Source organism: Ciona intestinalis, unplaced genomic scaffold, assembly GCF_000224145.3.
Source record: "Ciona intestinalis unplaced genomic scaffold, KH HT000159.2, whole genome shotgun sequence".
NCBI classification, from domain to species: domain Eukaryota; kingdom Metazoa; phylum Chordata; class Ascidiacea; order Phlebobranchia; family Cionidae; genus Ciona; species Ciona intestinalis.
Genome location: NW_004190481.2, coordinates 20,902 through 47,180, shown reverse-complemented (window position 1 = coordinate 47,180; position 26,279 = coordinate 20,902). Strand labels below are relative to the sequence as shown.

The window sequence follows — 26,279 nt, the reverse complement described above, 5'->3', positions numbered from 1 at the left end:
TGAGCACGTCACTTTTTGACGCACGAAGGTGTTGGGGTAATCAATCCAGATAGAGCCTAAATCACAGGGCCCTATTGGTTCTCACCCATACTGAATAAAAGGCAAAATAAAAACAAAAAACTTTTTAACCGAATAATGTTGTTACCTTCAAGCGATCAGAAACTTGTACGGGTACATTAACAACGAAAAAAGTCAGAGTATAAATCAAGAGGAAACTGGTTTTAACCGGTTTACAGTGGTTTATATGACATATAGGGCGTCCATCGCCACAACTACAATTTTAGGGTAGTAAACATTTTCAAACGTCAAATAAAGTTATAAATTTTGCAGCTATGTAACAGCAATTGTTTTATGTTGATAAACCCATGCACAATGCATTGCGGAACTGGAATATTTTGTATTTATGCTAACAAACTTTTGAACCAACGTTCTTTAAAGATATATGTAAAAAAATTAGAGGCAATAGTGCGATATCATGATGCTTTAGCGAATCTCAACTACATTAAACGGCCACACAGTATCAGTGCTGGTGCACGAAATACACTCAAACTTATATTATAACAACAGAATGAAGCTAAAATTAAATACGAATGCAAATACACAGATTACAATTATATAGTAGGGTGGAGGAAGATGGGACACCTGCTCATTCGATTTTCTTGACCCAAATGGTAGTAAACAAAAAATATTCAAAGAATTATAAAATCGTATGCTAACGACTTTCATAGACCGACTTTCGTAGACTGCTATTAATTGTTTAACTTTAAATTACGATTACGATATTTGGATATTATGTGCTAAATGTGTCCCGTTTTCCCCCACTCTACTATATTGATTTTGTTGAAAAAGCAAAATTTGTTTGATGAAACCGTTATGAACAATGGATTATAATAGGCATTGTTCGTGTAAATATAAGCCCTTTTATTTTCTGAGCAGTTTATATTTATTTCTGTGTCGTATCAGACATACAGTAGAGTGGGGGAAGATGGGACACCTTATCATTCTATTTACTAGTCACATTTGAAAGTAAACAAAGAAAATTCAAATAATTATAAATCGGTATCCTTAGGACTCCCATAGACCGTTGCTAATCGTTTAAAACACGAACAGGATATTTGGATATTTTGCGCTAAATGTGTCCCGTTTTCCCCCACCCTACTATATATACAATAAAGTTTTCTACTATGCAGGTTTTTCAACTTGTAAACAAAACAATTTATAACGGAATAAATTTATTTACATTAGACACGGATACGCCCTGACATAACTGGTTTTTGTTGTAAATATTGAAAATTGACTTCGACATTTTCTTTCAAATTTATGGGTTAACTATTTTTATCTTTAAAAATTATTACTAAAATTTCTCAAACAAATAGCCCAAAGATAGAAATAGTAGGACTTAAATCCGTTGGCCATTCCTCGTTTTAACAAATACAATATTATAACCTTTTTGTTTGTGCCTGGATTTAAATGGATTTAGCCACAATTTTCCTTTTATTGCTATTTTCCCTTAGTAACTGTAATACATTCCGCGAATCTGACCCTGATCTGGTGCCCATAGAGAACGATTCTTGTGTAAAGAAATACAGTATCTGGTGCTACGAAAATGTAACAGACAAGAATCAAGTCTAACCAATTGTTTAATAAAATATTTTGCCTAAATGGCATCATCAGTCCTTTATTAAAATTGAGTATTTCTAAATATAAATATGTAGTAGGGTGGGGGAAGATGGACACCTTTAGCACATAATATCTAAATATACTGATCGTGTTTTAAACAGTTAACAACGGTCAATAGGAGTCATGAGCATATAGTTTTATAATTTCTTGAAAGTTCTACCATCTTCCCCCACCCTACTGGCTACTGTATATGTATATAGATGGGACACATTTTTTATACTATTTTCTCGTCCCAATTGGTAGTAAACAAAGAATATTCAAATAATTATAAAACGGTATCCTTTCCCATAGACCGTTGTTAATTGTTTAAAACAGGATCAGGATATTATGTAATAAAGGTGTTCCGTCTCACCCCACAAAACTATATGTGTAATATTCCCAGATTGAATGTTTTCCGTTCTGATCATGACCGTGTTATTGACACGCGTCATGCTGTACAAATAACTTGTTAAACCGGTTTTGCTTTCGGCAATGTAAAGTTGTATTGGCGGCTGAGACCGACCATAAGCAATTTGAACATTTTGAGACGTTCGGTGTTATGCTAGGCGAAATTACGTTATATAAGACTCGGTATTCGATTTTTTTAAAATTGAAATATAATGCAGTTTTGTATATATGTTTATATTGATGTTTAAAAGGCTAAATATATATAGTAGGGTGGGGGAAGATGGGACACCTTTGACACATAATAACTAAATATCCTGATTGTGTTTTAAACAATGAACAACGGTCTATGGGAGCCGTGAGGACAAAATTTTATAAAAAATCGTTAAATGTTTGTTTACTACCAAATTGGAAAAGAAAATAGATTGAAAAGCTGTCCCATCTTCTCCCTCCCTACTATATATTAACGTTGAATATTTTTTTTATAAGAGTTACTAGTTCCAGTTCGAAGTTTTTTGTAGAACGCTAAGTTTAGGTCATTAATTCAAAAAGTTAAAATATTTCATTTCTTTACGATGTGTGTTTCTGTGTTTTGCTAATTAAAAACTTTAACATATCTCAACTGCAGAAAAAAAAACGATTTTTTTAAATCGATGAACATTTAGGCCATATATAAACGGTCTTAACGTAACTAAAATATACATGTTTCAATTTTATTATAATAATAAAACTTATTTTATTGAGGCAAACAACAAATTAACGATTAAATGTTTAGAAACAGAAGTTTAATTCAGAATAATAGTAGGATGGGGAAAGGTGGGACACAAAAAAACCGCTAAAAAAAGTATCAAATAAAGTGTTTATGAAAATTAGTACGAAAAATTTTCTTCCAATAAGTTCAAGGACTTTTAAAAATTGTAATAAAAAAATCAATAACTAAAAAGTAAACATTTTTGTTTTATTTTGCGTCGTTTTAAACAGTTTTCTAAAAGATCTTTCAGACTATATTCTAAATTCGCTTGTCAAATATTAGAAATCGTAACGGCTGGTCTGGAATTCGTTATTATGCATTTGAACGTTAAATAAAAGCAATAAAATTTTAACGTAATAGCTTCTTCGAAACCTTAACGTGGTACGAGCACTTAGGTAGTAACACAAGTCCTCTAACGTCTCAATAACAGTGTATTGGCATGTTCTTTAATCACCGAATTTAAAATACGTAGGTAATGGACCCTGAATACGCATTGTTGCGTCATAAAGCGAACTAGATTGTGACGTATCGGCGCATTTCTCCTGCTGGCCCGAGGCGTTTGGTAAATTTTGAAGCGCTTCGAGAGGCAGGACTAAGAAACCAGACACGAAAGTTACAGACCAGTGAAACAACTCTGTAAAATGAACTGTTTTCGTATATAGGGTATCAAATGTAAGCGTGTAGTACAGTAGCAGGCTTAAATTGATAAGTTACGTAAGCGATAGCAGTAATAATGTAAAGTTAGCTAGTAACGTATTTTAAACACGCGTTGTTAAGACATTGTATTCCATTGTAGTTTTAGTGTATGATATGTGAGTATCAGAAACCTACAGAGTTTTTCTTGTTTAGACTGTGGTAAAGCGAAGACATTAAAATGCCTGAAGCATAAGCCATATAGGTGAAAGGTTTATTCCAAAACATGTAAAAAATTAAACAAGTAAAGTTAAAAGTTGAAACTGAATAAATTAAAGAATAAAATTTCCAATGCAGCCGATGAATGTACAGTAAATGCAGTTGCGTGTTTGAATATTTTAACTTGTTTAAGATATAGTAGGGTGGGGGAAGACGGGACACATTTTGCACATAATATTCAAATGTCTTAATTGTGCTTTAAACAATTAACAACGGTCTAGGGGAGTCGCGAGGATACCGGTTTAGATTTCTTTTAATATTTTTCGTTGACTACCAAATGGGAGGAGAAAATAAAATAAAAAGGTGTCCTATTTTTCCCACACTACTATATATATGTTGTATAATCACATACTAAGACCAATCTTAAACGTGTTTAATGCTAAGTTTTAAGGTTTACCATAGCATGTACTAATTATGTCGTCATACACGTTGCATAACGTGCATTTTTACGTCATAATCACGCGGTATCGCTGTATTAGTGGGTATAGAAATCGCGCGTGTCTGAAATACCAAATTAAAAGTGGTCTACGTCGCTAATTAATTAACCGTATCTATAAGCTTACAGAATGAAATTGGCATTTTTAGTCGCTTAGTCTGCGAAAAGGCATTATTAGTGTTATTGTACAACTTTTTGTGAGAATTTAAGCTGTTAATCTGGTAGTTATTTTTATTTTTAAATTATGATCCAAAAAGTTTACTTATTTGGTTTTTGTACTTTCGAAAATGTAATGTTTAAATCTTTGCACTTGTATAGTAGGGTGGGGGAAGATGGGACAAATTTTCATTTCATTTCTCGTCCCATTTAGTAGCAAACAAAGAACATTCAAAGAAGTATAAAACTGTATCCTCACGATTTCCATATAGACCGTTGTTAATTGTTTAAAACACGATCAGGACATTGAATATCATATGTTAAAGTTGTCGTGAGAGTAAGAATTCATAATTCTTTAAATGTTCTTTAATTACAACCAAATGGGTCGGCAAAACAGAATGAAAAGACCCCCTATCTTCCCACCCTACTATAAGACTAATGGACTTTTCATTCTTAACATACAAATCCTATATTCTGCTTTTCAGACGTGTTTAGCGATTAAACGTGTTTAGAGACGGGTGGAACCGGGTACGTGTTGTGGGTGCGCCGTTTCAGAGTATGAAGTACGGCCCACACACGTTCGGACACAGTAGTAAAAAGAAAAAGTTTACAAGAAAGGCAAACACACAAATTTAAAACCCTAGAGGTGGGATATAATTTATACAAATATATAATAAATATTCTTATGCTTGTAAATTAAGTGCATTTGACTCGTCTTGTCTATAACAGTTTTACGCACACTTTTGTTTCTATTAGAAGTTTAACTTTATAATAATCAGACATAAATGGCTTGTTTGTCTGCTAGGTGTAGCGACCACGCTTATTTTCTTATAATCAAATGTAAATATGTTTTTAACTGTAAGCGTGTTTTAATAACTGTTGTTTTCGTTGTTACCTTTTTTTCGTTTAAATTATTTCTAAATCTTTGCCACCGTAATCGAAGAGACAAATTAAATTATTATTGTCAATATATTAGTTGTTCTGTGTCTTTTTGTTCATAGTTTTCGACATTTAGTGACGAATTCGTATTATTTACCTTTCATTCTCCCAATACGAGTGTATATTTATAACTCAATTACCTGGACCTCACCCATATAAGTCGATTAGGTATATACGTAACCTTTCAAGTTTCGTCTGTAATGACAACTTACTCGGTGCTGACTAACTTCAGACGTGTCTGCTCTTTGATGACGTCATAGCGTAGTGACGTATCGAGCATGGCCTGAGTAATCATTAAGTATTTTTGGATGACCAAGAAACAGTTTAAATTTAAATAGATTAAAAAATTATTCAATATTGCAGAACGAAAATAATTTAGTCTTATATAGTAGGACGGGGGAAGATGGGACACCTTCGGCGCATAATATCCGAATATCCTGATCGTGTTTTAAACAATTAACAACGGTCAATGGAAGTCTTGGGCATATAGTTTAATATTTCTTTGGAAGTTCCTTGTTTATTACCACATTGGCCGAGAAAATAGAGTTTAAATGTGTCCCAACTTCCCCCACCCTACTATATACAACGAACGAGTATTATATACGCAAATAAACAGTTACTTTTAGGCCTATATTCACGTATAATAGAATAAAAACACATCAATTTATACAATAACGTACGATAACACTTTAGGACCAAATACGTAGGCGCATGTGGATATACTGTAGGGTTTGGTAAGATGGGACATGTTTGAATTTTATTTTCTCGTCCCATTTGGTAGTAAACAAAGAACATTCAAAGAATTATAAAACCGTATCCTCACGACTCTTATAGACCGTTGTTAATTGTTTAAAACACGATCAGGTATTTGGATATTTTGTGTTAAAACCATCCTATCTTTCCCACCCTACTATATCTGATTAAACTGAATGTATATTTCAAAACATTGAGAATACACACAATTTTAGCACTAGCTGAAAGTTAATACAGCGTGGGAAAAAACGTTATCAGATGTTTGAACTAGTCTACAAAACCAAGCAAAAAACAAAATGGTCAAACCAAATTTACACAAACCGTTTCTGGCAAATTTTATATAAACACAAAAGCGATGTATTTGTTTGTCTTTGCGTTTAAGTTGAATAGGTGACTTTCCGTTTGTGTTCTTTCGTTTTTAAGGTCCCGCAAAGATAAAAGGATATTTTTGTCCGTGTATTTTTTTCTATTCTTTTTAACTATACTCAATTGAATTTGGGACTTTTAGCTTGGCATACTATAACCAAATATCCTAATCGTGTTATAAACAATTAACAACGGTCTATGGGAGTGGTAAGGATACAGTTTTATAATTTTTAAAATATTATTTTTTTACAAAAAATAGAAATAAAAAGCACTCCAAATGGATCAAAAAATAGAATGGTGTCCCATCTTAGTAAACAAAAACAATCAAACAATTATGAAATCGTTTCCTCACGACTCCCATATAGGCCCCTGTTACTACCAAATGGGACGAGAAAATCGCCTAACCGCACTCTACTATACTCTATACATTTTAACAATAGAAAATACATGAACAATTAATAGCTATATATTGGTATTTTTAGTTAACATACCACTAAGTAATGCACATTAAGCTATGTATTGTGTTTCAGGAGAACTAAAACAGAACAAGACAGCGCGCTCGCCGGCGCCAGGCGCGCTGTGTAATAACCCGCTACACCTTTTGTTAATATTTAAGGTAAGTTTTTTCCTGTTTTAGCCGAATCTTTACAATAACGGTATTGAATTGACAATTTCTGTTATTTAGTTTACTTTAAATTAAAATTTGTTAATATAGTAAGATAGTAGTATATAGACGAACCACCTTTCCCACATAATATCCAAATATCCTGATCCTGTTTTAAACAGTTAAAATCGGTCTATGAGAGTTTTGAGGATACGGTTTCATAATTCTTTGAATATTTTTTATTTACTACCAAATGGGACGACAAAAATATTGTTTTAAACACAATCAGGATATTTCGATATTATGTGCTAAAGATATCCCACCTTATTACACTGTATTACTGTACTTAAAAAATATGGCTTCGTTCTATTCGCGCGATGACCCGCAAGCAGTCTCTTTTGACACGCGTTAAGATAATCAGAAAAGCTGAACGAACTGGTTTATTTTCATTGCCCAAGGCCACGTTTCGTGCTCCGCTATTTGGGAGTGTTTTAACAATTGGTCAAAATCGTTCGCGAGTTTTCGTTGGGCGTCAAATATTTAACAATTATGTCCTTACTGTACATTACTATTACATATAAAATTCGTTATTTTTTTTTGTTGGGTGCTATGTGCTTAACGAATATTTTCCTACTGTACAATACTACTAAGGTATAAAAGCTTTTATAGCATTTGACCTTTTTCTATAATTGTTTGCTGGCCGTTTAGCAAAAATTTGGGCTTATACAAGTACAGTCCAACCTATTTTAAATCATTTTTTAACGCAAACTTGTTTATAGCGACTCTATTTTAAAGGCCCGACGGTATAATTGCCAATTTTCTAAGATTTTACTTTTGAACAGGACCAAAAACTGACTAATTACTAACTAATGTAGGCTAAGTATTTGAATTATTTGATAAAACAACTACAATAAAGCAGAAAATGCTTAGAAATCGGCACAAAAATATAACTGTTCTAGTTGCATAGCAGCAAAGGTTTATCCGCGGCAATTCTGGTTACATGAATTAGCATACAATGTGATTAACAGCAGATTTGGGGCGTCTAATAACGCAATAAACTAATTAAAAAGTACTGCTGTTGGCTGCGTGGTCTGAAATATAGGTATTCTGTCATAAGTACGCCAGACTTTATAACTAAAAAACTGTTGATTTAAACAATAACTTGTTATCTGAAAACAACTTATGTAACTTTGTATTAGACTATGACGTAACAATTGAAACTGTTTTTTATTCCAGAATGCAATTTCGACATGCTTCATTAACCCTTCTCTTTTTTCTTGCTTTTGATTTAATTTTTGGTAAGTTTGTATGGAAAATCTTTTTTTTTATTTTGTATTTGGTTAGAATACACGTCTTTATTTATTTAGCGGCGTAAACTTTATGTATTAAGGTGTTTAACTTAATGCAATTTCTTAAGAAAATGGTAGTAGGCAATTTAAGAATAAATAATTGAACTAATGTATAAATGATTTATCGTCGCGTGTCGGAAAACGACAGTCGTTATAACACGGGTGTTATGTTTCATACACCTTGTGTCAGCTTACATGTTACCACGTATGTAACTTTGTGAACCAATGAATGTAACTAGCTTTATCCTCGCGTGTCCGAAAAACGACAATCGTTATAAAAGGGTGTTTTGTTTCATACACCTCTTGTCAGCTTACAAGTTACCACGTATGTAACTCTGTGAATAAATGAATTTGACTTGCTTTATCCTAGCGTGTCCGAAAACCCACAGTCGTTATAACACGGCTGTTCTGTTTCATACACTTTATTTTGGAAAATCTTCTAAGTTACCACGTATGTAACTTTGTGAATAAATGAACGTAACTCTCTTTATCCTCGCGTGTCCGATTAGCAACAGTCGTTAAAACACGGGTGTTTTGTTTCATACACCTCGTGCCAGCTTACAAGTTACCACGTTTATGACTTTTTGAACGAATCAATGTGACTTGCTTTATCCTCGCGTGTCCGGAAAACAACAGTCGTTATAACTCGGGTGTTCTGTTTCATACACCTCGTGCCAGCTTACGAGTTGTCATGTATGTTACTTTGTAGTTAATTATTTTTTTTATTTTTAAGTTACGACCGCTATTTGCGCTATAAATTTCCTAAACAAAATATAATATGCTTGATTTGTACATTTTCAGCCCAAGACGACGCGTGTGCTGGTGTGACTTGCAATAATAAAGGAACCTGTGACGCAAACGCGGCTTACACGAGAGGGTACTGGTGTGAGTGTGACGACGGATGGGCGGGCCAGGATTGCAACCATCGTAAGTTTAAACGGCTCGTGTGTCTGCTAGGTCTAGCGACCACGCTTATTTTTGCCTAATTGTGCCTTTGAAATTATACAGCGTGTTTACTATTCAGATAAACAGACACAAATGGTTTAAATTATAAAATTATCTATAATCTTAATAAAGCCGACTCCCCTTCTTATACGGTCGTATCTTTACGCTCACTTACGTTTCTATTAGAAGTTTAACCTGAAAATAATTAAACAAAAAAATGGCTCGTATGTCTGTTATAGGCGTAGCGACCACGCTTATTTTCTTCTAATTAAATGTAAATATGATTTTATCAACTGTTGTTTTGTCGCTACATCCTGTCTTTTTGTTTAAAATATTTCTAAATCTTCGCTAACGAATTGAAGAGACAAGTTAAAATTATATATATAAATTTACCAGAACTTTTTACTGTTATGTAAGACTTATTTCCAGGTGATTTATTTTTTTTTTTCGGTTTTGTCCTTTGGTCAGAATACGATTGTAAATTGTACCAGCTTTACAAGCAAATTACGTTGGCGCCGATTTTACACCGCACACTCACGCAATAATCGCCGTGATTCTGACGTCATAATGGCCCATAACCTCCGCGCGGAGGTCGACGCGTTTAACATTCTTATCCATCCAAGAAAACACGTTCTGTAATGAGAGCTTCTGCTGGGTAACTGAATCGTTTTTATCACAGCTGAGCCCACCGTTCGTTGCGGAGACGATCGAATTGATGTAGTAATCGACAAAGGACTTGTGCAAGAATTGCAGGTCGACGACGACGCGCGTTTCGTTTATTTTGGAAAATCTTCTGCTGGACAGCAATGTCGAGCAAGCGAAGACGGCAATTTGTACAGACTCAGTATTCTACCCCCGTTTTCAAACTGCGGAACACAAGTCATTGTAAGTATAGTCTTATATGTAGTGGGGTGGGGTAAGATGGGACATATTTATGGGTGGGGAAAATGGGATAATTTATAATTGGGGAAAACGGGATACATTTTTAGTGTTAAAGATGGGACACGTTCATTCTTTTTATTTGCCCCATCTGACGATAAACAAAAAACATTCAAAAAATTACATAACCGCATCCTCACGACTCCCTGATACCTTAAAATATACAAGTATATGTAGTAAAATTACTACTATATGAGCCGCGATTGGCCGCCAAAACGGTATAGACGTTATTCACACACAAAAAGTTTATGGTCAATTTATTGTTTATAAAGGGCATACGTTACACCAAACAGATAGTAAATTCATAATGTGTCGTATCAAATTAATTAAAAACATAAATTATATACTTATTTTTATACAAAATTAAAAAATAAAGCAATCATATAATAATAACTTTTATTGGTCTCTTCGATTACGATAGCGAAAATTAAGAAATATTTTAAACGAAAAGACAGGATATAGGGATGAAACAACAGTTGTTAAAACACGCTTACGGTTAAAAACATATTTACATTTATTTGGAAGAAAATAAGCGTGGTCGCTACACCTAGCAGACAAACGAGCCATTTATGTTTAATTATTATCAAGTTAAACTTCTAATAGAAACAAAAGTGTGCGTGAGACATTACCGTTCAATAGGGGGAGTCGGCTTTTTTACAATATAATAGAGTTACATTCTTTGCGTCTGTTTATTTGAACCGTAAACACAATGTATAAGTTCAAAGGCGCAATTAGACACGCCGAGAATAAACAGATAGTTTTGGGAAATTAAAGCTTATTACTGTTTCTCAATTACGGTGTAAAAGACACGTAGACGTTCTGCCTTTCAAAGACGGTTTAAAAGTGCCAATTATCCGTGAGAATCTATTCGTAATAACATGCCTCACGGTAATACCTGTAAGACCACTTAAATTGCTTGTCTGAATTAGCATTAGACGTGCTGTCCATTCACCTTAAGCATTCTACGGCTTACATAAAGTTTACGGACTCTTGACAGAAAATAGAAATATACCGCTAGAAAATTATTTGTAAGTCAAAACCTATGCCATAGCACGGATTTTAAAAGGGAGTTTCCATACACGTGGAAATTTGCAAACTGTAGCGTTTTTCTTACATGCTAAACCTTAATGAAGTAACATATACATAACTCGTTACTGAAGTATAAGATCACAGTAATTTTTCTCAAATTTAAATTACATACGGTGGGGTAAGATAGGACGCATTTTTATTCTATTTTCTTGTTCCATTTGGTAGTAAACAAAAAACATTCAAAGAATTATATAGCCGTATTCTCACGACTCCCATAGACCGTTGTTAATTGTTTAAAACACGATCAGGATATTTGGATATCATATGTCCTAAAGGTGTTCTATCTTCCCCCACAGTATTCTATAACTAAATCGAAATAACTAAACAATCATTTTACCCAAAAAAAATATTTAATTGAATCTCAAACTGTACCGATCAGAACGTTTTAACTAAATAATTTTCAACTATAAGCGTGTATTAACAACTGTTGTTTTGTCGCTATATCCTGTCCTTTTGTTTAAAATATTTCTAAATATTCGCTACCGTAATCGAAGAGACAAATAAAGTTATTATAGTAGGGTGGGGAAAGATGGGACACCTTCAACACATAATTTCCAAATAACCTGATCGTGTTTTAAAGAATTAACAACGGTCTGTGGAAGTCGTAAGGATATACGGTTTCATAATTCTTTGAATGTTCTTTGTTTACTACCAAATGGAAGGAGAAAACAAAATGAAAAGGTGTCCCATCTTCCCCCACCCTACTATATTATGACAATTTTAAACTGGTCTAATTTATCAAAATTTCAGCAACGTGGTCCCGGCGACGACTACACGTTTAGTAACACGGTTGTATGGAACAGAGAAGTCAACAATACACAAAACATTATCGACCGAGAAATGATCCTGTTAGATTTTAAATGTATTTACGAGGACACCTACACTGTTTCTGGACCTTCACTCTTGCCAACTCTTAAGTAAGTTGAAATTCGTATCTAATGAATCGGCGCAGTGGCATATAGTGGTTCGCGGGCCTGCATGTAACCTACATAAATGGGTTCAAGGCTCGACGCTGCTATTATGGTGGGCGTATGTGTCCTTGGGCAAGACACTTAACGACAATTGCTCCAACCCAGTGGTCACTAATAGGTTGTTCAAATTATCAGCCGTACATGAAAAAATATAAAAAAATAAGCAATTACCCACAGAGTAACACACAGTGAATGAATGTAACTTACTTTATCCTCGCGTGGCCAGAAAACGACAATCGTTATAAACACGGGTGTTCTGTTTCATACACCTCGTGCCTGCTTACGAGTTACCATGTCATGTGGGTTATTCTTTTTATTTATTTTTCATTTTTTATGTATGGCTGATAATTTGGACAATCCATTAGTGACCACTAGGCTGACTATATATAAAGCCACAGATTATTGCAGCTTTCAACTATTTAAAAACTTGTTTTCAATAGAAATAGCAGTTTTTCAAAGAATAAAAAGAGTAGAATAAGGTTCCAATTCAAAACGCTTGACGAATGAGTGTAACTTACTTTATCCTCGCGTGGCCGGAAAACGATAATCGTTAAACACGGGTGTTCTGGTTCATACGCCTCTATTATTAAAATATTACTAGTATTTTTTATTATAGAAAAAACTAATTTACTAATAAACAATTTTTTTCTGTTTTTTGTTAAGATTTGATAAGTCTGTTTAATCCTAAAATAGTACAACGTCTGGAAAACAGTTAATCTCACTTTGATTTAAATGTATAGCCGGTTAAATAAAATATGCGTGTTTTAAAATACTTTTTTCCAATAAAATTTAAATGTGGTTTGTTAGTAATAAACTTATATTAGTTTTTGTGATATTAGTTTTAAAATGCCTGCAGCGTGTACCTTTTAAATCAGAGATAAGACAGTACCACGGAATCTGTTCAAAACCGTGTGTAGGCGTTATTGCAGTATTTCTGTTTAGAAACTCGGCCAGAAAGGTGAACTTGCCTCTGGGGTTTATTTAAGCTGAAAGCTGCCTTAGTAAAGGCAGAGTGCGGTTAAAAGCAATCATACAACTTTTTTTTAATTTGACCGGTCCGGTATTTGACAGCTATAGGCTTAACAACTCTATAATTTTTATACAAACATTGCATTTATTTAGTACACTATGGAGAATTTTTCATTAAAAAATGATCAAATATAAATGTATACCGTGATTAAATATTCGTTTAAAAAATATCGTTTAACATTTTTTTCATTTTTTATTAAAAAATGTTCAAATATAATTATATACTGTGATTAAATATTCGTTTAAAAAAATATCGTTTAAAAAATATCGTTTAAAAAATCGTTAAAAATTGTTTAAAAAATCGTTTAAAATGAGTTAAAAAACTAAGGATATATTTTTATTAAAAAAGGGGTTCGAACTAAATTATTGTGGCAAGTAAAAGGCGTTTATTTTAAGTATATGCGATTTATGTATGTTGTATCTGTTTTAACGGACGTTTGATTTTTCATCGATAAAACATATCAATTTTAGTTCTAAAATTTAAGTTATGATTTGAATATAGTGGGATGGGGGAAGTTGGAACACTTTTAACTCTATTTTCTCGTCACATGTGACAGTAAACAAGAAACTTTCAAAGAAAGGTGTCCCATATTCCCCCATCCTACTAAATTAAACCCTGCTTTTAGGTATGTTTTGTGCAAGAGCCTGTTAAAGTCTGTAACTTCTTTTAAAAAAATTAAATACTTTTAGATAAGTGTTTTTTTTTAAATCTAAATTTAAAAATTTTACCGGAAAAAAATCTCAATTGGCCGAACTGAAAAGTTAGAAAACCGGTACTGGTACAGTAATTACAGTTTAGAAAAAACAAATCGTAACCACTTGTCCAAAAAATTACCGATGCGGTAAATGGCTACACCTTTTACTCAGAAGAATGCATGCTTTGCAGAGCATAAATCAACCATCTGTTTTACGCAAATTTAATATTAAAAACCTATACAATAATTAAGCATATACAATTAAACTACGTTTTTATGGTTATTTACCGTTCCTAATAACACATCGTATAAACAAATAATCTAAAACGTAATGAATCTAAAATATTGCAAAATTTATACAGTAATTTAAAAATGTTTTATTTATATATTAAAATAAAAAAATTAAAACGTAAAACTTATCCATTTAAAAAAATGTTTTTAAGTGTAAAGGTGGCTGTACACAGTATCCGGAATTCGTCTGTTTTGTCCGGATTTCGCTGCCGCATGCGGAACTCGGTAATGGGTTTGCATACGACTTCGCAAGCGAATTCGCATGCTGGATACTGTGTACAACCACATTTAGTGTGTTTTAACAACTGTTGTTTTGTCGCTATATTCTGTCTTTTCGTTTAAAATATTTCTAAATCTTCGCTACCGTAATCGAAGAGACAAATCAAAATTATTATTAGGTCTCAGAGTTAAAACGTCTTTGTTTTGAACCTAACCTGACGCATATAACATTTGTTCAAAGATTGTAAAAAAAATAACCAGAATTTAAATAGAAATATAGAATAATATAACTGTATCATATTTCATCGTTTAGTTAAAACGCCAGGACTGTACGTTTTGAGATTCAATCATGTTTTACAGGTTTTTTTGTAAAGCGTTTTCTTAGTAAATTTATATTTTGCAAAATAATTTACAAAAAAAAAATACAAAAAATTTTTTACAACATGTTTACTAAATAAAGAAAATTACTTTTTTTCTTGCAGTGTTTTGAAATTCCAAACTGGGCAAGGGCGATTTGAAGTGAGAATGGGTTTATTCGACGATAACAGTTACTCTGGAAGTCACGAGTACACACAACAACCGACTATATCTATTGGAACATACGTTTATGTTCAGGTAAGTCCGTTGATCACTTAATTCGTGTCAATGCCAATCGCTGCTACCATGGTCGGCGTATGTGTCCTTGAGCGAGATACTTAACCGCAATTTTTTCAATCCAGTGGTCACTAATGGGTTGTCCAAATTATCAGCCATACATAAAAAATCCTCCAAAAATATCACCCACAAACAAAGTAACATACATGGTAAATCGTAAGCTGGCACGAGGTGTATGGGACAGAACACCTGTGTTATAACGACTGTCGTTTTTGGACACGCGAGATTAAATGATTACATTCATTCATAAATGTTATAATTCGTCCTTACTAGAATGTTGTATTGCCCTCTATTTCTGGTCGATACATTTACTCATGTCCACTTGCAGAAAACCAAGTAATAAATCTTACGTAAAGGAAAAAAGTTTTTAACATATAGTAGGGTGGGGAAAAATGGGACACCTTTACCACTTAATATCAAAAATAAGGATGGGGAAATACGGGATACATTTTAATCTATTTTCTCGTTCCATATAGTAGTAAACAAAAAACATTTAAAGAAATATAAAACCGTATAAAAATGACTCTCACAGACCGTTGTTAATTGTATAAAACACGATCGGGATATTTGGATATTATGTGCTAAAGGTATCCCATCTTACCGCATTGTGTTATAATCAATCTATGATCAATCGTTTCAATAAGAAAATGGGCCAAACCGTGCACTCTATGTCGAATCTATTTGTTATTAATAACAACAGACCCTTGACCAGGAAAAGAAGATTATCTTAATTTTGTCTTTTTTTTCTCCTGTTTTTGATTAATATGGAGCGCTTCACGATTTTGCGTGTTTAATCCTTAAAACTATCATAAAACCATGCGCCAAAAGCGTGATCACAAATTTTTCTCAAGTGGACACGCGTAGCAGGTATGGTACCGCATGTTCTTTCTTGTAAAACAGGTTTTCTGTACAACGCGGCACCATTACTTTCACATACCATTTAATTATTGGGCTACCGTAATTTTTTAAAGTAGGTAATTGAGAATTACAATTTGGACAAAAATATTTATTAGCATTTGTTAAGGTAACACGTTTAAGTAAAAATGTTTAATGTAAAAAGGTTTTTTTGAACGTTGCTTTTAAATCAAATACATTTTAAACCTTAGTATTAATAATAGTTCGTAATTGGAACGAAAAGTAATTTCCTATTTTCTTTAAAACAGCAATTCACGTGTTTGACATATATCTGTTTTGTGATCTTTAGTTTTTATAGTGTATAGTTGGGTGGGGTAAAATGGGACATGTTTGTATTAGGGGGTGGGGGAAATGGGACATTACTATTTTCTCGTCCCATTTGGTAGTAAACAAAGAACATTCGAAGAATTATAAAACCGTATCCTCACGACGCCAATAGACCGTTATTAATTGTTTAAAACGCAATCAGGATATTTAGATATTATGTGCTTAAGGTGCCCCGTCTTCCCTCACCCTACTAAATTTTTGAAAGTAGTGTTAATTTTTTTTCAGGTTGAGCTTGCTCATGTATCGGACCCCCATCTCGTAGTTACAATGGAAAGGTGCTTCGCATCTCAATCTCGTGACCCCGCTGACCCAGTTTCCACCAAACACATGCTTATTGTAAACAGGTAAATCACTTCTTGTGTTTATGTAATAACTTTATTTTATTAATAGCTTCGATTACGGTAGCGAAGATTGAGAAATATTTTAAATAAAAAGAGAGAATATAGCGACAAAAAAACAGTTGTTAAAACCCGCTTACAGTTAAAAACATATTTTAATTTAATTGAAAGAAAATAAGCGTGGTCCTAGCAGACAAACGAGCCATTTATGTTTAATTATTATCAAGTTAAACTTCTAATAGAAACAAACGTGTGTGAAGATGTGTTTAATGTTGCTTGCTTTATCCTTGCGTGGTCTACACGGTTATTAGATTATCACACGGGTGTCAGATTTCATACACCTTGTGCCAGCTTACGAGTTACCACGAATGTAACTTTGAAGGTGATTATTTTTTAGGATATTTTATGTATGACTAGTAATATAGACAACCCATTAGTGATCACTGAATTGGAGCAATTGCCGTTAAGTGTCTTGCCCAACGACACATACGCCTACAGTGGTATAGGAGCAACCAGCAGCCTTTTTATGGTTGCAAAATTGCTATACTTTATTTGTTCGTCAGTTTTTCAATGAAAATAATAATAGTAGGGTGGGGGAGAAGACAGGACACATTTAGCACATAATATCCAAACATCCTGATCGTGTTTTAAACAATTAACAACGGTCTATGGTAGTCGTGAGGCCACGGTTTTCAAATTCTTTAAACGCTCTTTGTTTACTACCAAATGGAACGATAAAATAGAATGAAAAAGTGTCTCATATTCCCACAACCTACTATATAATATTATATATGGGAAACATAATACAAAGGTGTGGCAAACGCGTAAGTTTAATCATATGTTACAGTAACTGTATTCCACATTTCGACATTATCTACATTTTGAATCAGAAACCAACCACAAAATTGTTGCCCAGGGGCCTTTTTATGACATAGTGTAGCTCCGTACCAGGATTTATTATATAGCTAATACCAATACTAACTTTTAAATACAACTATAATGTTTTGCAAGACCTAAAAATCAGTGGTACTTTTTTGTATGCTTTACCGTTTTAAAAAGGTGCTTATTAGATTTACCCCCAAAAATATGGCTCTAATTTATTAAAAAGCGAAAATAACTAATTACGTCAGTTATATTTAAAGCAACGAATGCGCTTGCTTTTTGGCAACGAGTTTAATGTCTGGTAAAGTACTGCAATTGGCACAGTTTTTCTGTCCCGACAACTGATGTGGATTTTGATTGGCAGCTCATTTACCCTATAAATACCCTTAGGGGTAAATTTACCCCAGTTTAAGAAGTGCTGCCCTAAATGCTAAACGAAAATTGCTTTAACCCAGCGGTCACTAATAGGTTGTCCAAATTTAAAACCATATCATAGAAAAAATTATACACAAAGTTAAAAAGTGTGGTAACTTTTTATAAAACCGAATACTCATTTTTCCTCACCCCACTATAAAAGTATACAGTAGGGTGGGGAAAGATGGGACACATTTTCATTCTATTTTCTCGTTCCATTTGGTAGCAAACAAATAACATTCAAAGAATTATAAAACCGTATCCTCACGAATTCCATAGACCGCTGTTAATTGTTTAAAACACGATCAGGATATTTGGATATTATGTGCTAAAGGTGTCCTATTTTCGCCATGGTACAATTTTAATAAATAGATTATTTGCAATACTTATTATTTTTTAGATGCGCCAGTCTGAACGACTCTACTGTACAAGTACGATACAACGGTGAAAATGCCAGAAGTCAGTTTAAATTCCAGATGTTTAAATGGCGATGGAGCGCAGATGACGTATATTTGCATTGCGAAGTTGATATCTGTAACAGAACATCGGAAATCTGCACTGGAAACGGGGTATGTATATTATTGAATGTAATGAATGAATGAATGAATGAATGAGTGAATGAATGAATGAATGAATGAATAGATGAATAAATGAATGAATGAATGAATGAATGAATGAATGAATAGATGAATAAATTAATGAATAGATGAATAAATTAATGAATGAATGAATGAATGAATGAATTAATGAATAGATGAATAAATGAATGAATGAATGAATGAATGAATGAATGAATGGATGAATAAATTAATGAATAGATGAATAAATTAATGAATAAATGAACGAATGAATGAATGAATGAATGAATGAATGAGTGAATGAATGAATAGATGAATAAATTAATGAATAGATGAATAAATTAATGAATGAATGAATATAACTTTTTACAGCGTATATAATTCTGTATACGTGATGATAATACACACTTTGCGTATTTATATAACTTATATACTGACTGTCGAAAAATACATTAGTAATTTTTTGTATACAAGGCTTTCATGTTATAGCCATACATCTCAGGTTCACAGTCAACAAAATAATAAAAAGATTAAGAATATAATGATTTAATCCTATTATAAAATCGTGTACTACACTTTACAAAGCCATATGCGGCAATTTAGTCAATTTGACCAAGTAACCTTTAATTCTTTCACGTTTTGGCATTTCTTTGCCTTGAAATTGAAGTCAATGGTTCTGTCTTCTAAACTGAACGCATTTGTGTAGCGGTTTAAGTATGTCATAATTCGTAGCAAAGTAGTTAGCGCCTGCCTGTAACCAATAGGTTATCGGTTCAAGGCTCGTCGCTGCTACCAATGTGGGCATTCGTTCCCTTGGAAAAGACACTTAACGTCAGTTGCTTCGACCCAGTGGTCACTCATGGGTTGTCCAAATTATCAGGCATACATAAAAAACCCAACCACAAAGTAACATACATGGTAACTCGTAAGCCGACACGATGTGTATGAAACAGAACACCCGTGTTATAACGACTGTCGTTTCCGGCTACACGAGGATAAAGCAAGTTACATTCATATATTCAATTCATCAAGCTTTGAATAGAAACAACTTTTATGATGATATTAAGTAGGTTGGGGAAGATGGGACACCTTTTATTTATTTTCTCATCCCGTTTGGTAGTAAACAAACATTCAACAAACTATGAAACCGTATCCTCATGACTCCCATAGACCGTTGTTAATTGTTTAAAACACGATTAGGTTTTTTTGAATATTATGTTCTAAAAGTCTTCCCCACTCTACTATAATTAAAACCTAAGAAATAAATATAAAATTTATTTCTAATTTACCGGTAGTTACCTTTCTTTAAAAAATGTCACTAATGGGTTGTCCAAATTTTAAACCATATCATAGCAGAAACTCTACAGAAAGTTAAAGTAACTTTTTGTAAAATCGTATCCTCATTTTTTCTACCCCACTATACAAATATATAGTAGGGTGGGCATATTTACCGGTAGTTATACCTTTCTTTAAAAAATGGTAAAATTTTTTTTTAAATGTAACAAATTTGTTATTGGAAAATATTTCCCATATTTTTTATCAAATAAGTCAGTTAAGTGCGAACTTGGTATACGTTAGTTGCAAAACAGGTTTATTGAAAGTTTTGTTTATGCTATCCGTAGCTACGGGCATATTATTTAGCACCGTTATTTCGCAAGAGATATGCTTGCCCTAAAATCGTGACGTCCTGAACTTATTTTAGATCGAAACTGAGTTAACGAAAATTTATTAGTATCTTAACTGTAAGCGTGTTTTAACAACTGTTGTTTTGTCGCTAAATCCTGTCTTTTCGTTTGAAATATTTCTAAATCTTCACTACCGTAATCGAAGAGACAAATAAAGTTATTTTTATGATTATATCGCTGTAATTAAAACGCGTTGTTTTAGACCATAATATATTGGTTATATTATATTATGAATGTAATTATAAAACCGTATCCTCACGACTTCCATAGACCGTTGGTAATTGTTGAAAACACGAACAGGATATTTGGATATTATGTGGTAAAGGTGTCCCATCTTTTCCCATCCTACTATAACTGTATACATCAAGTTTCCAGTCATTTTACTTGAAACAACTAATTACCATAAGTGTCTACACGTATTTCTCCACAACACCCCGAAATGCAAAATTAATCACACGTATAGTGGGGTGGGAAAAGATAGGACACCTTTTTATTCTATTTTCTCGTCCCATTTAATAGTAAACAAAGAACATTCAAAGCATTATAAAACTATATCCTCACGACTTCCATAGACCGTTGTTAATTGTTTAAAACATGATCAGGATATTTGGATATTATGCACTAAAGATGTCCCATCGTTCCCCACAGTACTATATAAAAACCGTTTAAAAAAATGTGTTACTTTTTTACACTTTTTTTTAATATATGTTTAATATATGTGTTTACTTTTTTAGATTGAAAAAAAATGTGTTACTTTTTCACACTTTTTGAAATTTTAATATATGTGTTCATTTTTTTAGATTGATTGTCGCGGATTGGGGGAGTTTCGTCGCAAGCGTGAAGCTCTTTCAAGAGAAGGCGAATACAATCCCGACTCTGCACCACCAGTGGGGCATTTTGTTAGCCAAGGTCCCATACATGTAGAATGGGTAAAACAATCCCTATCCGACTTGAACAATAACGGAAACAATCAAGGTAGTATTTTGTTAAGTTTCTTTAAGCGGCATACCCACGAAAAATGATTTTTTTTGTAGTAAGAGAAATTCTCAAATGTGGTAATAAAGCGTATTTTGATTTTTTATACATTCACAAAGAAGAAGCATTCATTGTACCAAAACCGAAATGAAATTTGATTTATTTTCAGTGGTTTAAAAACAAGAAACAGTAAAAAGTTTGTTAATGGTTTATTTAAAATAACAATGACGTCAAATAAACATATCTACAAATTAGTGATAACTTCCGGCGCCATTGCAAAGCGGTCAGAGCGCCTGCCTTTAACCCAGAGGTAATAGGTTCAAGGCCCGTCGCTGCTACCATTGTAGGCGTATGTGTCCTTGGGCAAGACAATTAACGGCAATTGCTCCAACCCAGTGGTCACTAATGGGTTGTCCAAATTATCAACCATACATAGAAATGAAATCCCCAAAACGTAATTACCTATAAAGTAACATACATGGTAACTTTAAGCTGGCTCGAGGTGTATGAAACAAAACACCCATGTTATAACGACTGTCATTTTCCGTCCACGCAAAGTCGAGTAACATTCATTCAATTTTACAGTTGACACAACTATGGTCATTCTCGGTTCAATCCTCGGCTTGGTCCTCGTAATTTTGGGCGTCATAGTCGGTGCAATTATCCGACGAAAGCAGCGTCAAAAAAAGAGTAAAGAGCGACAAGAGGCATCCGAAGCGACCACACGTCAATTCACTTCTTTACATTTCACAACCGAAGCTTTTTAAGATTTTATATGTTTTTGAGCCAAAAGTGCCAAATTTTGAAAACCAAAAATATAATTTTCAAATAAAAAACGTATTTTTAAAGACCATTTAATCTTACCTCCAGTTTTTATATGCATAACATTTATCGTATTACAGTCAAAATAGTTTTATTACCAGTATTTTAAAATTCGGCTTTTGAGCAATTTACTTAAAAAAAAATTAGTTTGTAATTTATGACTTAATTTTAAAAAAAAACAGGAATTGTTTTTTTCCAGTAATTCCACCAAAATTGTAGCTGTATTTATCCTTTTGAAACCAGAAACATATTTTTCGGACATATTTTATCAAAAATCTTGAAAAACTGGGATATTTTTTGATGATACCATTTTGAAAGTTTAAAATTCAATTAAAAATTTAAATATTAAATTTAAAACATATTTAGATTTTTAAATTTGATATAAAAAATGTGTGAGAAAACTGACATTTTCTCAGTTATTTTATTATGTGTTTAGCATATATATGTTGCCTCGGCAGATCGAGACGGATCGCTTTTTGTGTTTAGTGTTATCGAGTGACACTTTAGCTCAAAAACTGTTGCAATTCAATTATTTCGCGTGCTCTGTTTCATTATTGTGAATATATGTTAGCTTAAGTAACAAATAAATGTTGGAAAAAATATGTGTTTTTATTGATTTATTTAACGTATAGTAGGGTGGGGGGAGATGGGACACCTTTGGCACATAATATCAAAATATCCTGATCGTTTTTGAAACAATTAACAACGGTTTATGAAAGTTGTGAGGATACGGTTTAATAATTCTTTGAATGTTCCTTGTTTACTACCAATTGGGACGAAAAAACAGAATGAAAAGGTGTCCCATCTTCTCCCACCCTACTAAATATAAATGCAGATAATTCTATTTGAATAAGAGACTGACGGTGCCATTTAGGCGAAATATATTTCTCAAATACCATTAGTGGTTGGACTTGATTTTTGTTGGTTCATTTTCGTAACACCAGATCATTACTGTATTCCACTATACAAGAATCGTTCAACTATATGTACATCTGATCAGGGTCAGATTCGCGGAACTTATTATAAGATTTCGCGGAATTTATTACTTTACACACACTTTTGTTTCTATTAGAATTTTAACTTAATTAAAATAAATGGCTCGTATGTCTGCTAGGTGTAGCGACCACGCTTATTTTCTTCCAAATAAATGTAAATATGTTTTTAACCGTAAGCGTGTTTTAACAACTGTTGTTTTATCGCTATATCCTGTCTTTTCGTTTAAAATATTTTTAAATCTTCGCTACCGTAATCGAAGAGACAAATAAAGTTATTATTATGTTATTATTATAAGTCATTGAATGCAACTAACGTTTATAATATAGTTAAACTGCCCTACAAAATAATGTTGGTTTCCGTATAGAAAAACACATTTATAGATTTTATTTAGATGCTAAATTAATATTAATAATAACTTTATTTGTCTCTTCGATTACGGTAGCGAAAATTTGGAAATATTTTAAACGAAAAGACAGGATATAGCGACAAAACAAGTTGTTTGAATAATGTAACAGTTATATTTGTTACTTTAATCTAACTTTAATGAAACACATTGATGGTAGATTTATGAACAGATTTTGAAGAAGAAAACGTGCGACACGATAAAACAAAGCAAATTTAATTTAAATAAAAAAGTATTGCTTTTATTTAGTTACGAGCAGTGATAGTACGACGCCGTGGCACAGTTGGTTAGCGCAACTGCATGTATTCCAGAGGTAATGGGTTCAAGGCGCGCCGCCGGTAACAAAGCAAATTTACGGCAAGGTGTATGAACGCCCGTCTTTAACGACTGCCGTTGCCGCGAGGATAAATTAAGTTACATTTATTCAATCATTCATTTAATTATAACAAGGGACTTGCTTTAATGCTTGATATTTATATTTAATGTGAATAAATGCAACTTGCTTTATCCTCGCGTGGCCGGTAAACGACAGTCTTATAACACGGGTGTTTTGTTTAATACACCTTGTGCCAGCTTATAAGTTTCCATGTATGTTACTTTATAGGTGATTCGAATTAGAAGCTCAAAAACTAGGAAAAAGAAAAGTAACTCTATTATACGGAAAAATTAACCTAACGATGGTTCTAAAAATTCTAAACGAAACGGATTTTCTTTTAAATCCGAATTATAGAGCAACCTTTAAGTATTTTGCCCAAGGTCGCATGGTGGCAGCATCGAGTCACAAACAAGTATCTTATGCTAAAAATCTTTGTTGTAAAACCCTACAAAAACGACTAACAGTGAAATACAATAATTTTATTAACTTTTACTGTAAATTTGGAAGAATATTAGGCAAAAATATTTTTATTTTTATAATGTAAGATTCTAAATGTTGCGTTTAAAAAATGATATATAGTAGGGTGGGAAAAGATGGGGCACCTTTTAATTTTATTTTAGCGTCCCGTTTGGTAGTAAACAAGAACATTCAAAGAATTATAAAACTGTATCCTTATGATTTTCATAGACCGTTGTTAAATATTAAAATCACGATCCGGATTTTTAGATATTATTTGCTAAAGGTGTCCCGTATTACCCCACCCTACTATATGCAATTTAACCAGAAGAATACATGGTCTCTTAACTATAAACATATTATATCATATACGGTATATATATATTTGTATTTAAGTATGAATTAAATTTAAATCCTTGGAAAGGTTAAAAATTAAGTTTTGTGTGTGTGTGGTGATATAGTAGGCTGGGAAAGACGGTACACCTATATCACATAATATCTAAATATCCTGACCGTGTTCTAAAGAATTAACAACGGTCTATGGGAGTCGTGAGGATACGGTTTTATAAATTCTTTGAATGTTTTTTTTGCATACTACTAAATGGGACGAGAAAATAGAACGAAAATATATTCAATCTCCCCCCACCCTAGTATAGTATATATACATATTTTGTGTCCCGTCTTCCCCCACAGTACTACATATTACAGAACTAACTGTCATAAATGCGGTAATAAACATAACGTATTGCGTGGCAGAAATACGGTTATACACCTCGAAAATTATGCGGTACAGTTAAAAAGAACGATGGAAAAAGTTTTAGTATCTGCTTTAACAAGCTGCTGTCAAATAATGAATTACCCTAAATGACGATTCGTTACTATGTTATTGTTATTGCTTGTTTTAAATGCATTATCTTGTCTGTTATCATACTGTATGGTCATCGCCTCAGGCAAAGAGCATTTTCCTTTTCGGAGCAGCATGCACTTCGGGCAGTCTAGATGTGTTTTCTGCCATAGATAAAGATCGTTAAAGCATATTTACAGCTGTTTGAAAGAAACAAGTTTATAATTATCAAAACAAACTTTTTTTGTCTCTTCGATTACGGTAGCGAAGATTTAGAAATATTTTCAACGAAATATATAGACAGGATATAGCGACAAAACAACAATTGTTAAAACTTTGGAATAACTTAATACCGCTTTAGTGCTTATAATAAGGAATAGAAAAGTTGTAAGTAGCTTTAATGCTTTACAAAAAAAGTTTTAATCAAAATTGTTACTCGTTTGTTGTATAATTAGGGTATTGTTTTATAGAATATTTTATATTAGGGTGGGGGAAGATGGTACACCTTTAGCACATAATATTAAATACCTTGATTGTGTTTTAAATAATTAACAGCGGACTATGATGGAAGTCGTTTTTAGACGGTTTTATAATTCTTTGTATGTTTTTTGTTTACTACCAACTGGGACGAGAAAATAGAATGAAACGGTGTCCCATCTTCCCCATCTTACTATATAAAAAAGATTGAAGATTAAAAAAAAATATTCCTGTTTTAAATATCTCTGAAAAAAATATGTTTACTCCAAACAGATAATTGAATATAAGTTGTCGCGGGAAAACGACAGTGGGTATAATATCCTTTAGTTCTGTTTCAATACAGCTCATGTCCGCTTACGAGTTACCGCAAAATAACTTTATGGGTGATTGATGATCTTTTATGATTTACGACGCTCCAACTGTGTTGGAGCAATTACCGTTAAGTGTTTCACATAAACGCCCACAATGGTAGCAATGACGGGCCTTGAATCTACTACCTCTGAGCTTGAGGCGGGAGCGGTGACTTTTTTCCCACGTACGGCGCATACGCTTAACAATTAAATAAACAACTTTAAAATCTAACATTCATTATCGCTATATTTTCCACGTATGTTTGTAAATCCACCACG

At 33.0% G+C, this 26,279-nt stretch overlaps 1 protein-coding gene and 1 non-coding gene across 2 annotated transcripts; one reads left to right on the top strand and one right to left on the bottom strand.

Annotated features, from left to right (window-relative positions):
- Positions 1–4,800: 4,800 nt before the first annotated feature.
- LOC100175357 (uromodulin) lies at positions 4,801–22,700 on the top strand. Its single transcript, XM_002127122.4, has 11 exons — positions 4,801–4,965; positions 6,908–6,993; positions 8,218–8,279; positions 9,132–9,257; positions 9,955–10,160; positions 12,054–12,220; positions 14,991–15,123; positions 16,630–16,748; positions 18,439–18,607; positions 21,102–21,276; positions 21,862–22,700. The coding sequence occupies exons 3-11, from the start codon at positions 8,219–8,221 to the stop codon at positions 22,041–22,043; spliced, it is 1,338 nt and encodes a 445-aa protein (XP_002127158.1). The 5' UTR covers positions 4,801–4,965; positions 6,908–6,993; position 8,218; the 3' UTR covers positions 22,044–22,700.
- Positions 16,018–16,098, bottom strand: mir4214 (microRNA 4214). Its single transcript, NR_034610.1, has one exon. It is a non-coding gene; the product is annotated as a microRNA 4214 (primary transcript).
- Positions 22,701–26,279: the final 3,579 nt, after the last annotated feature.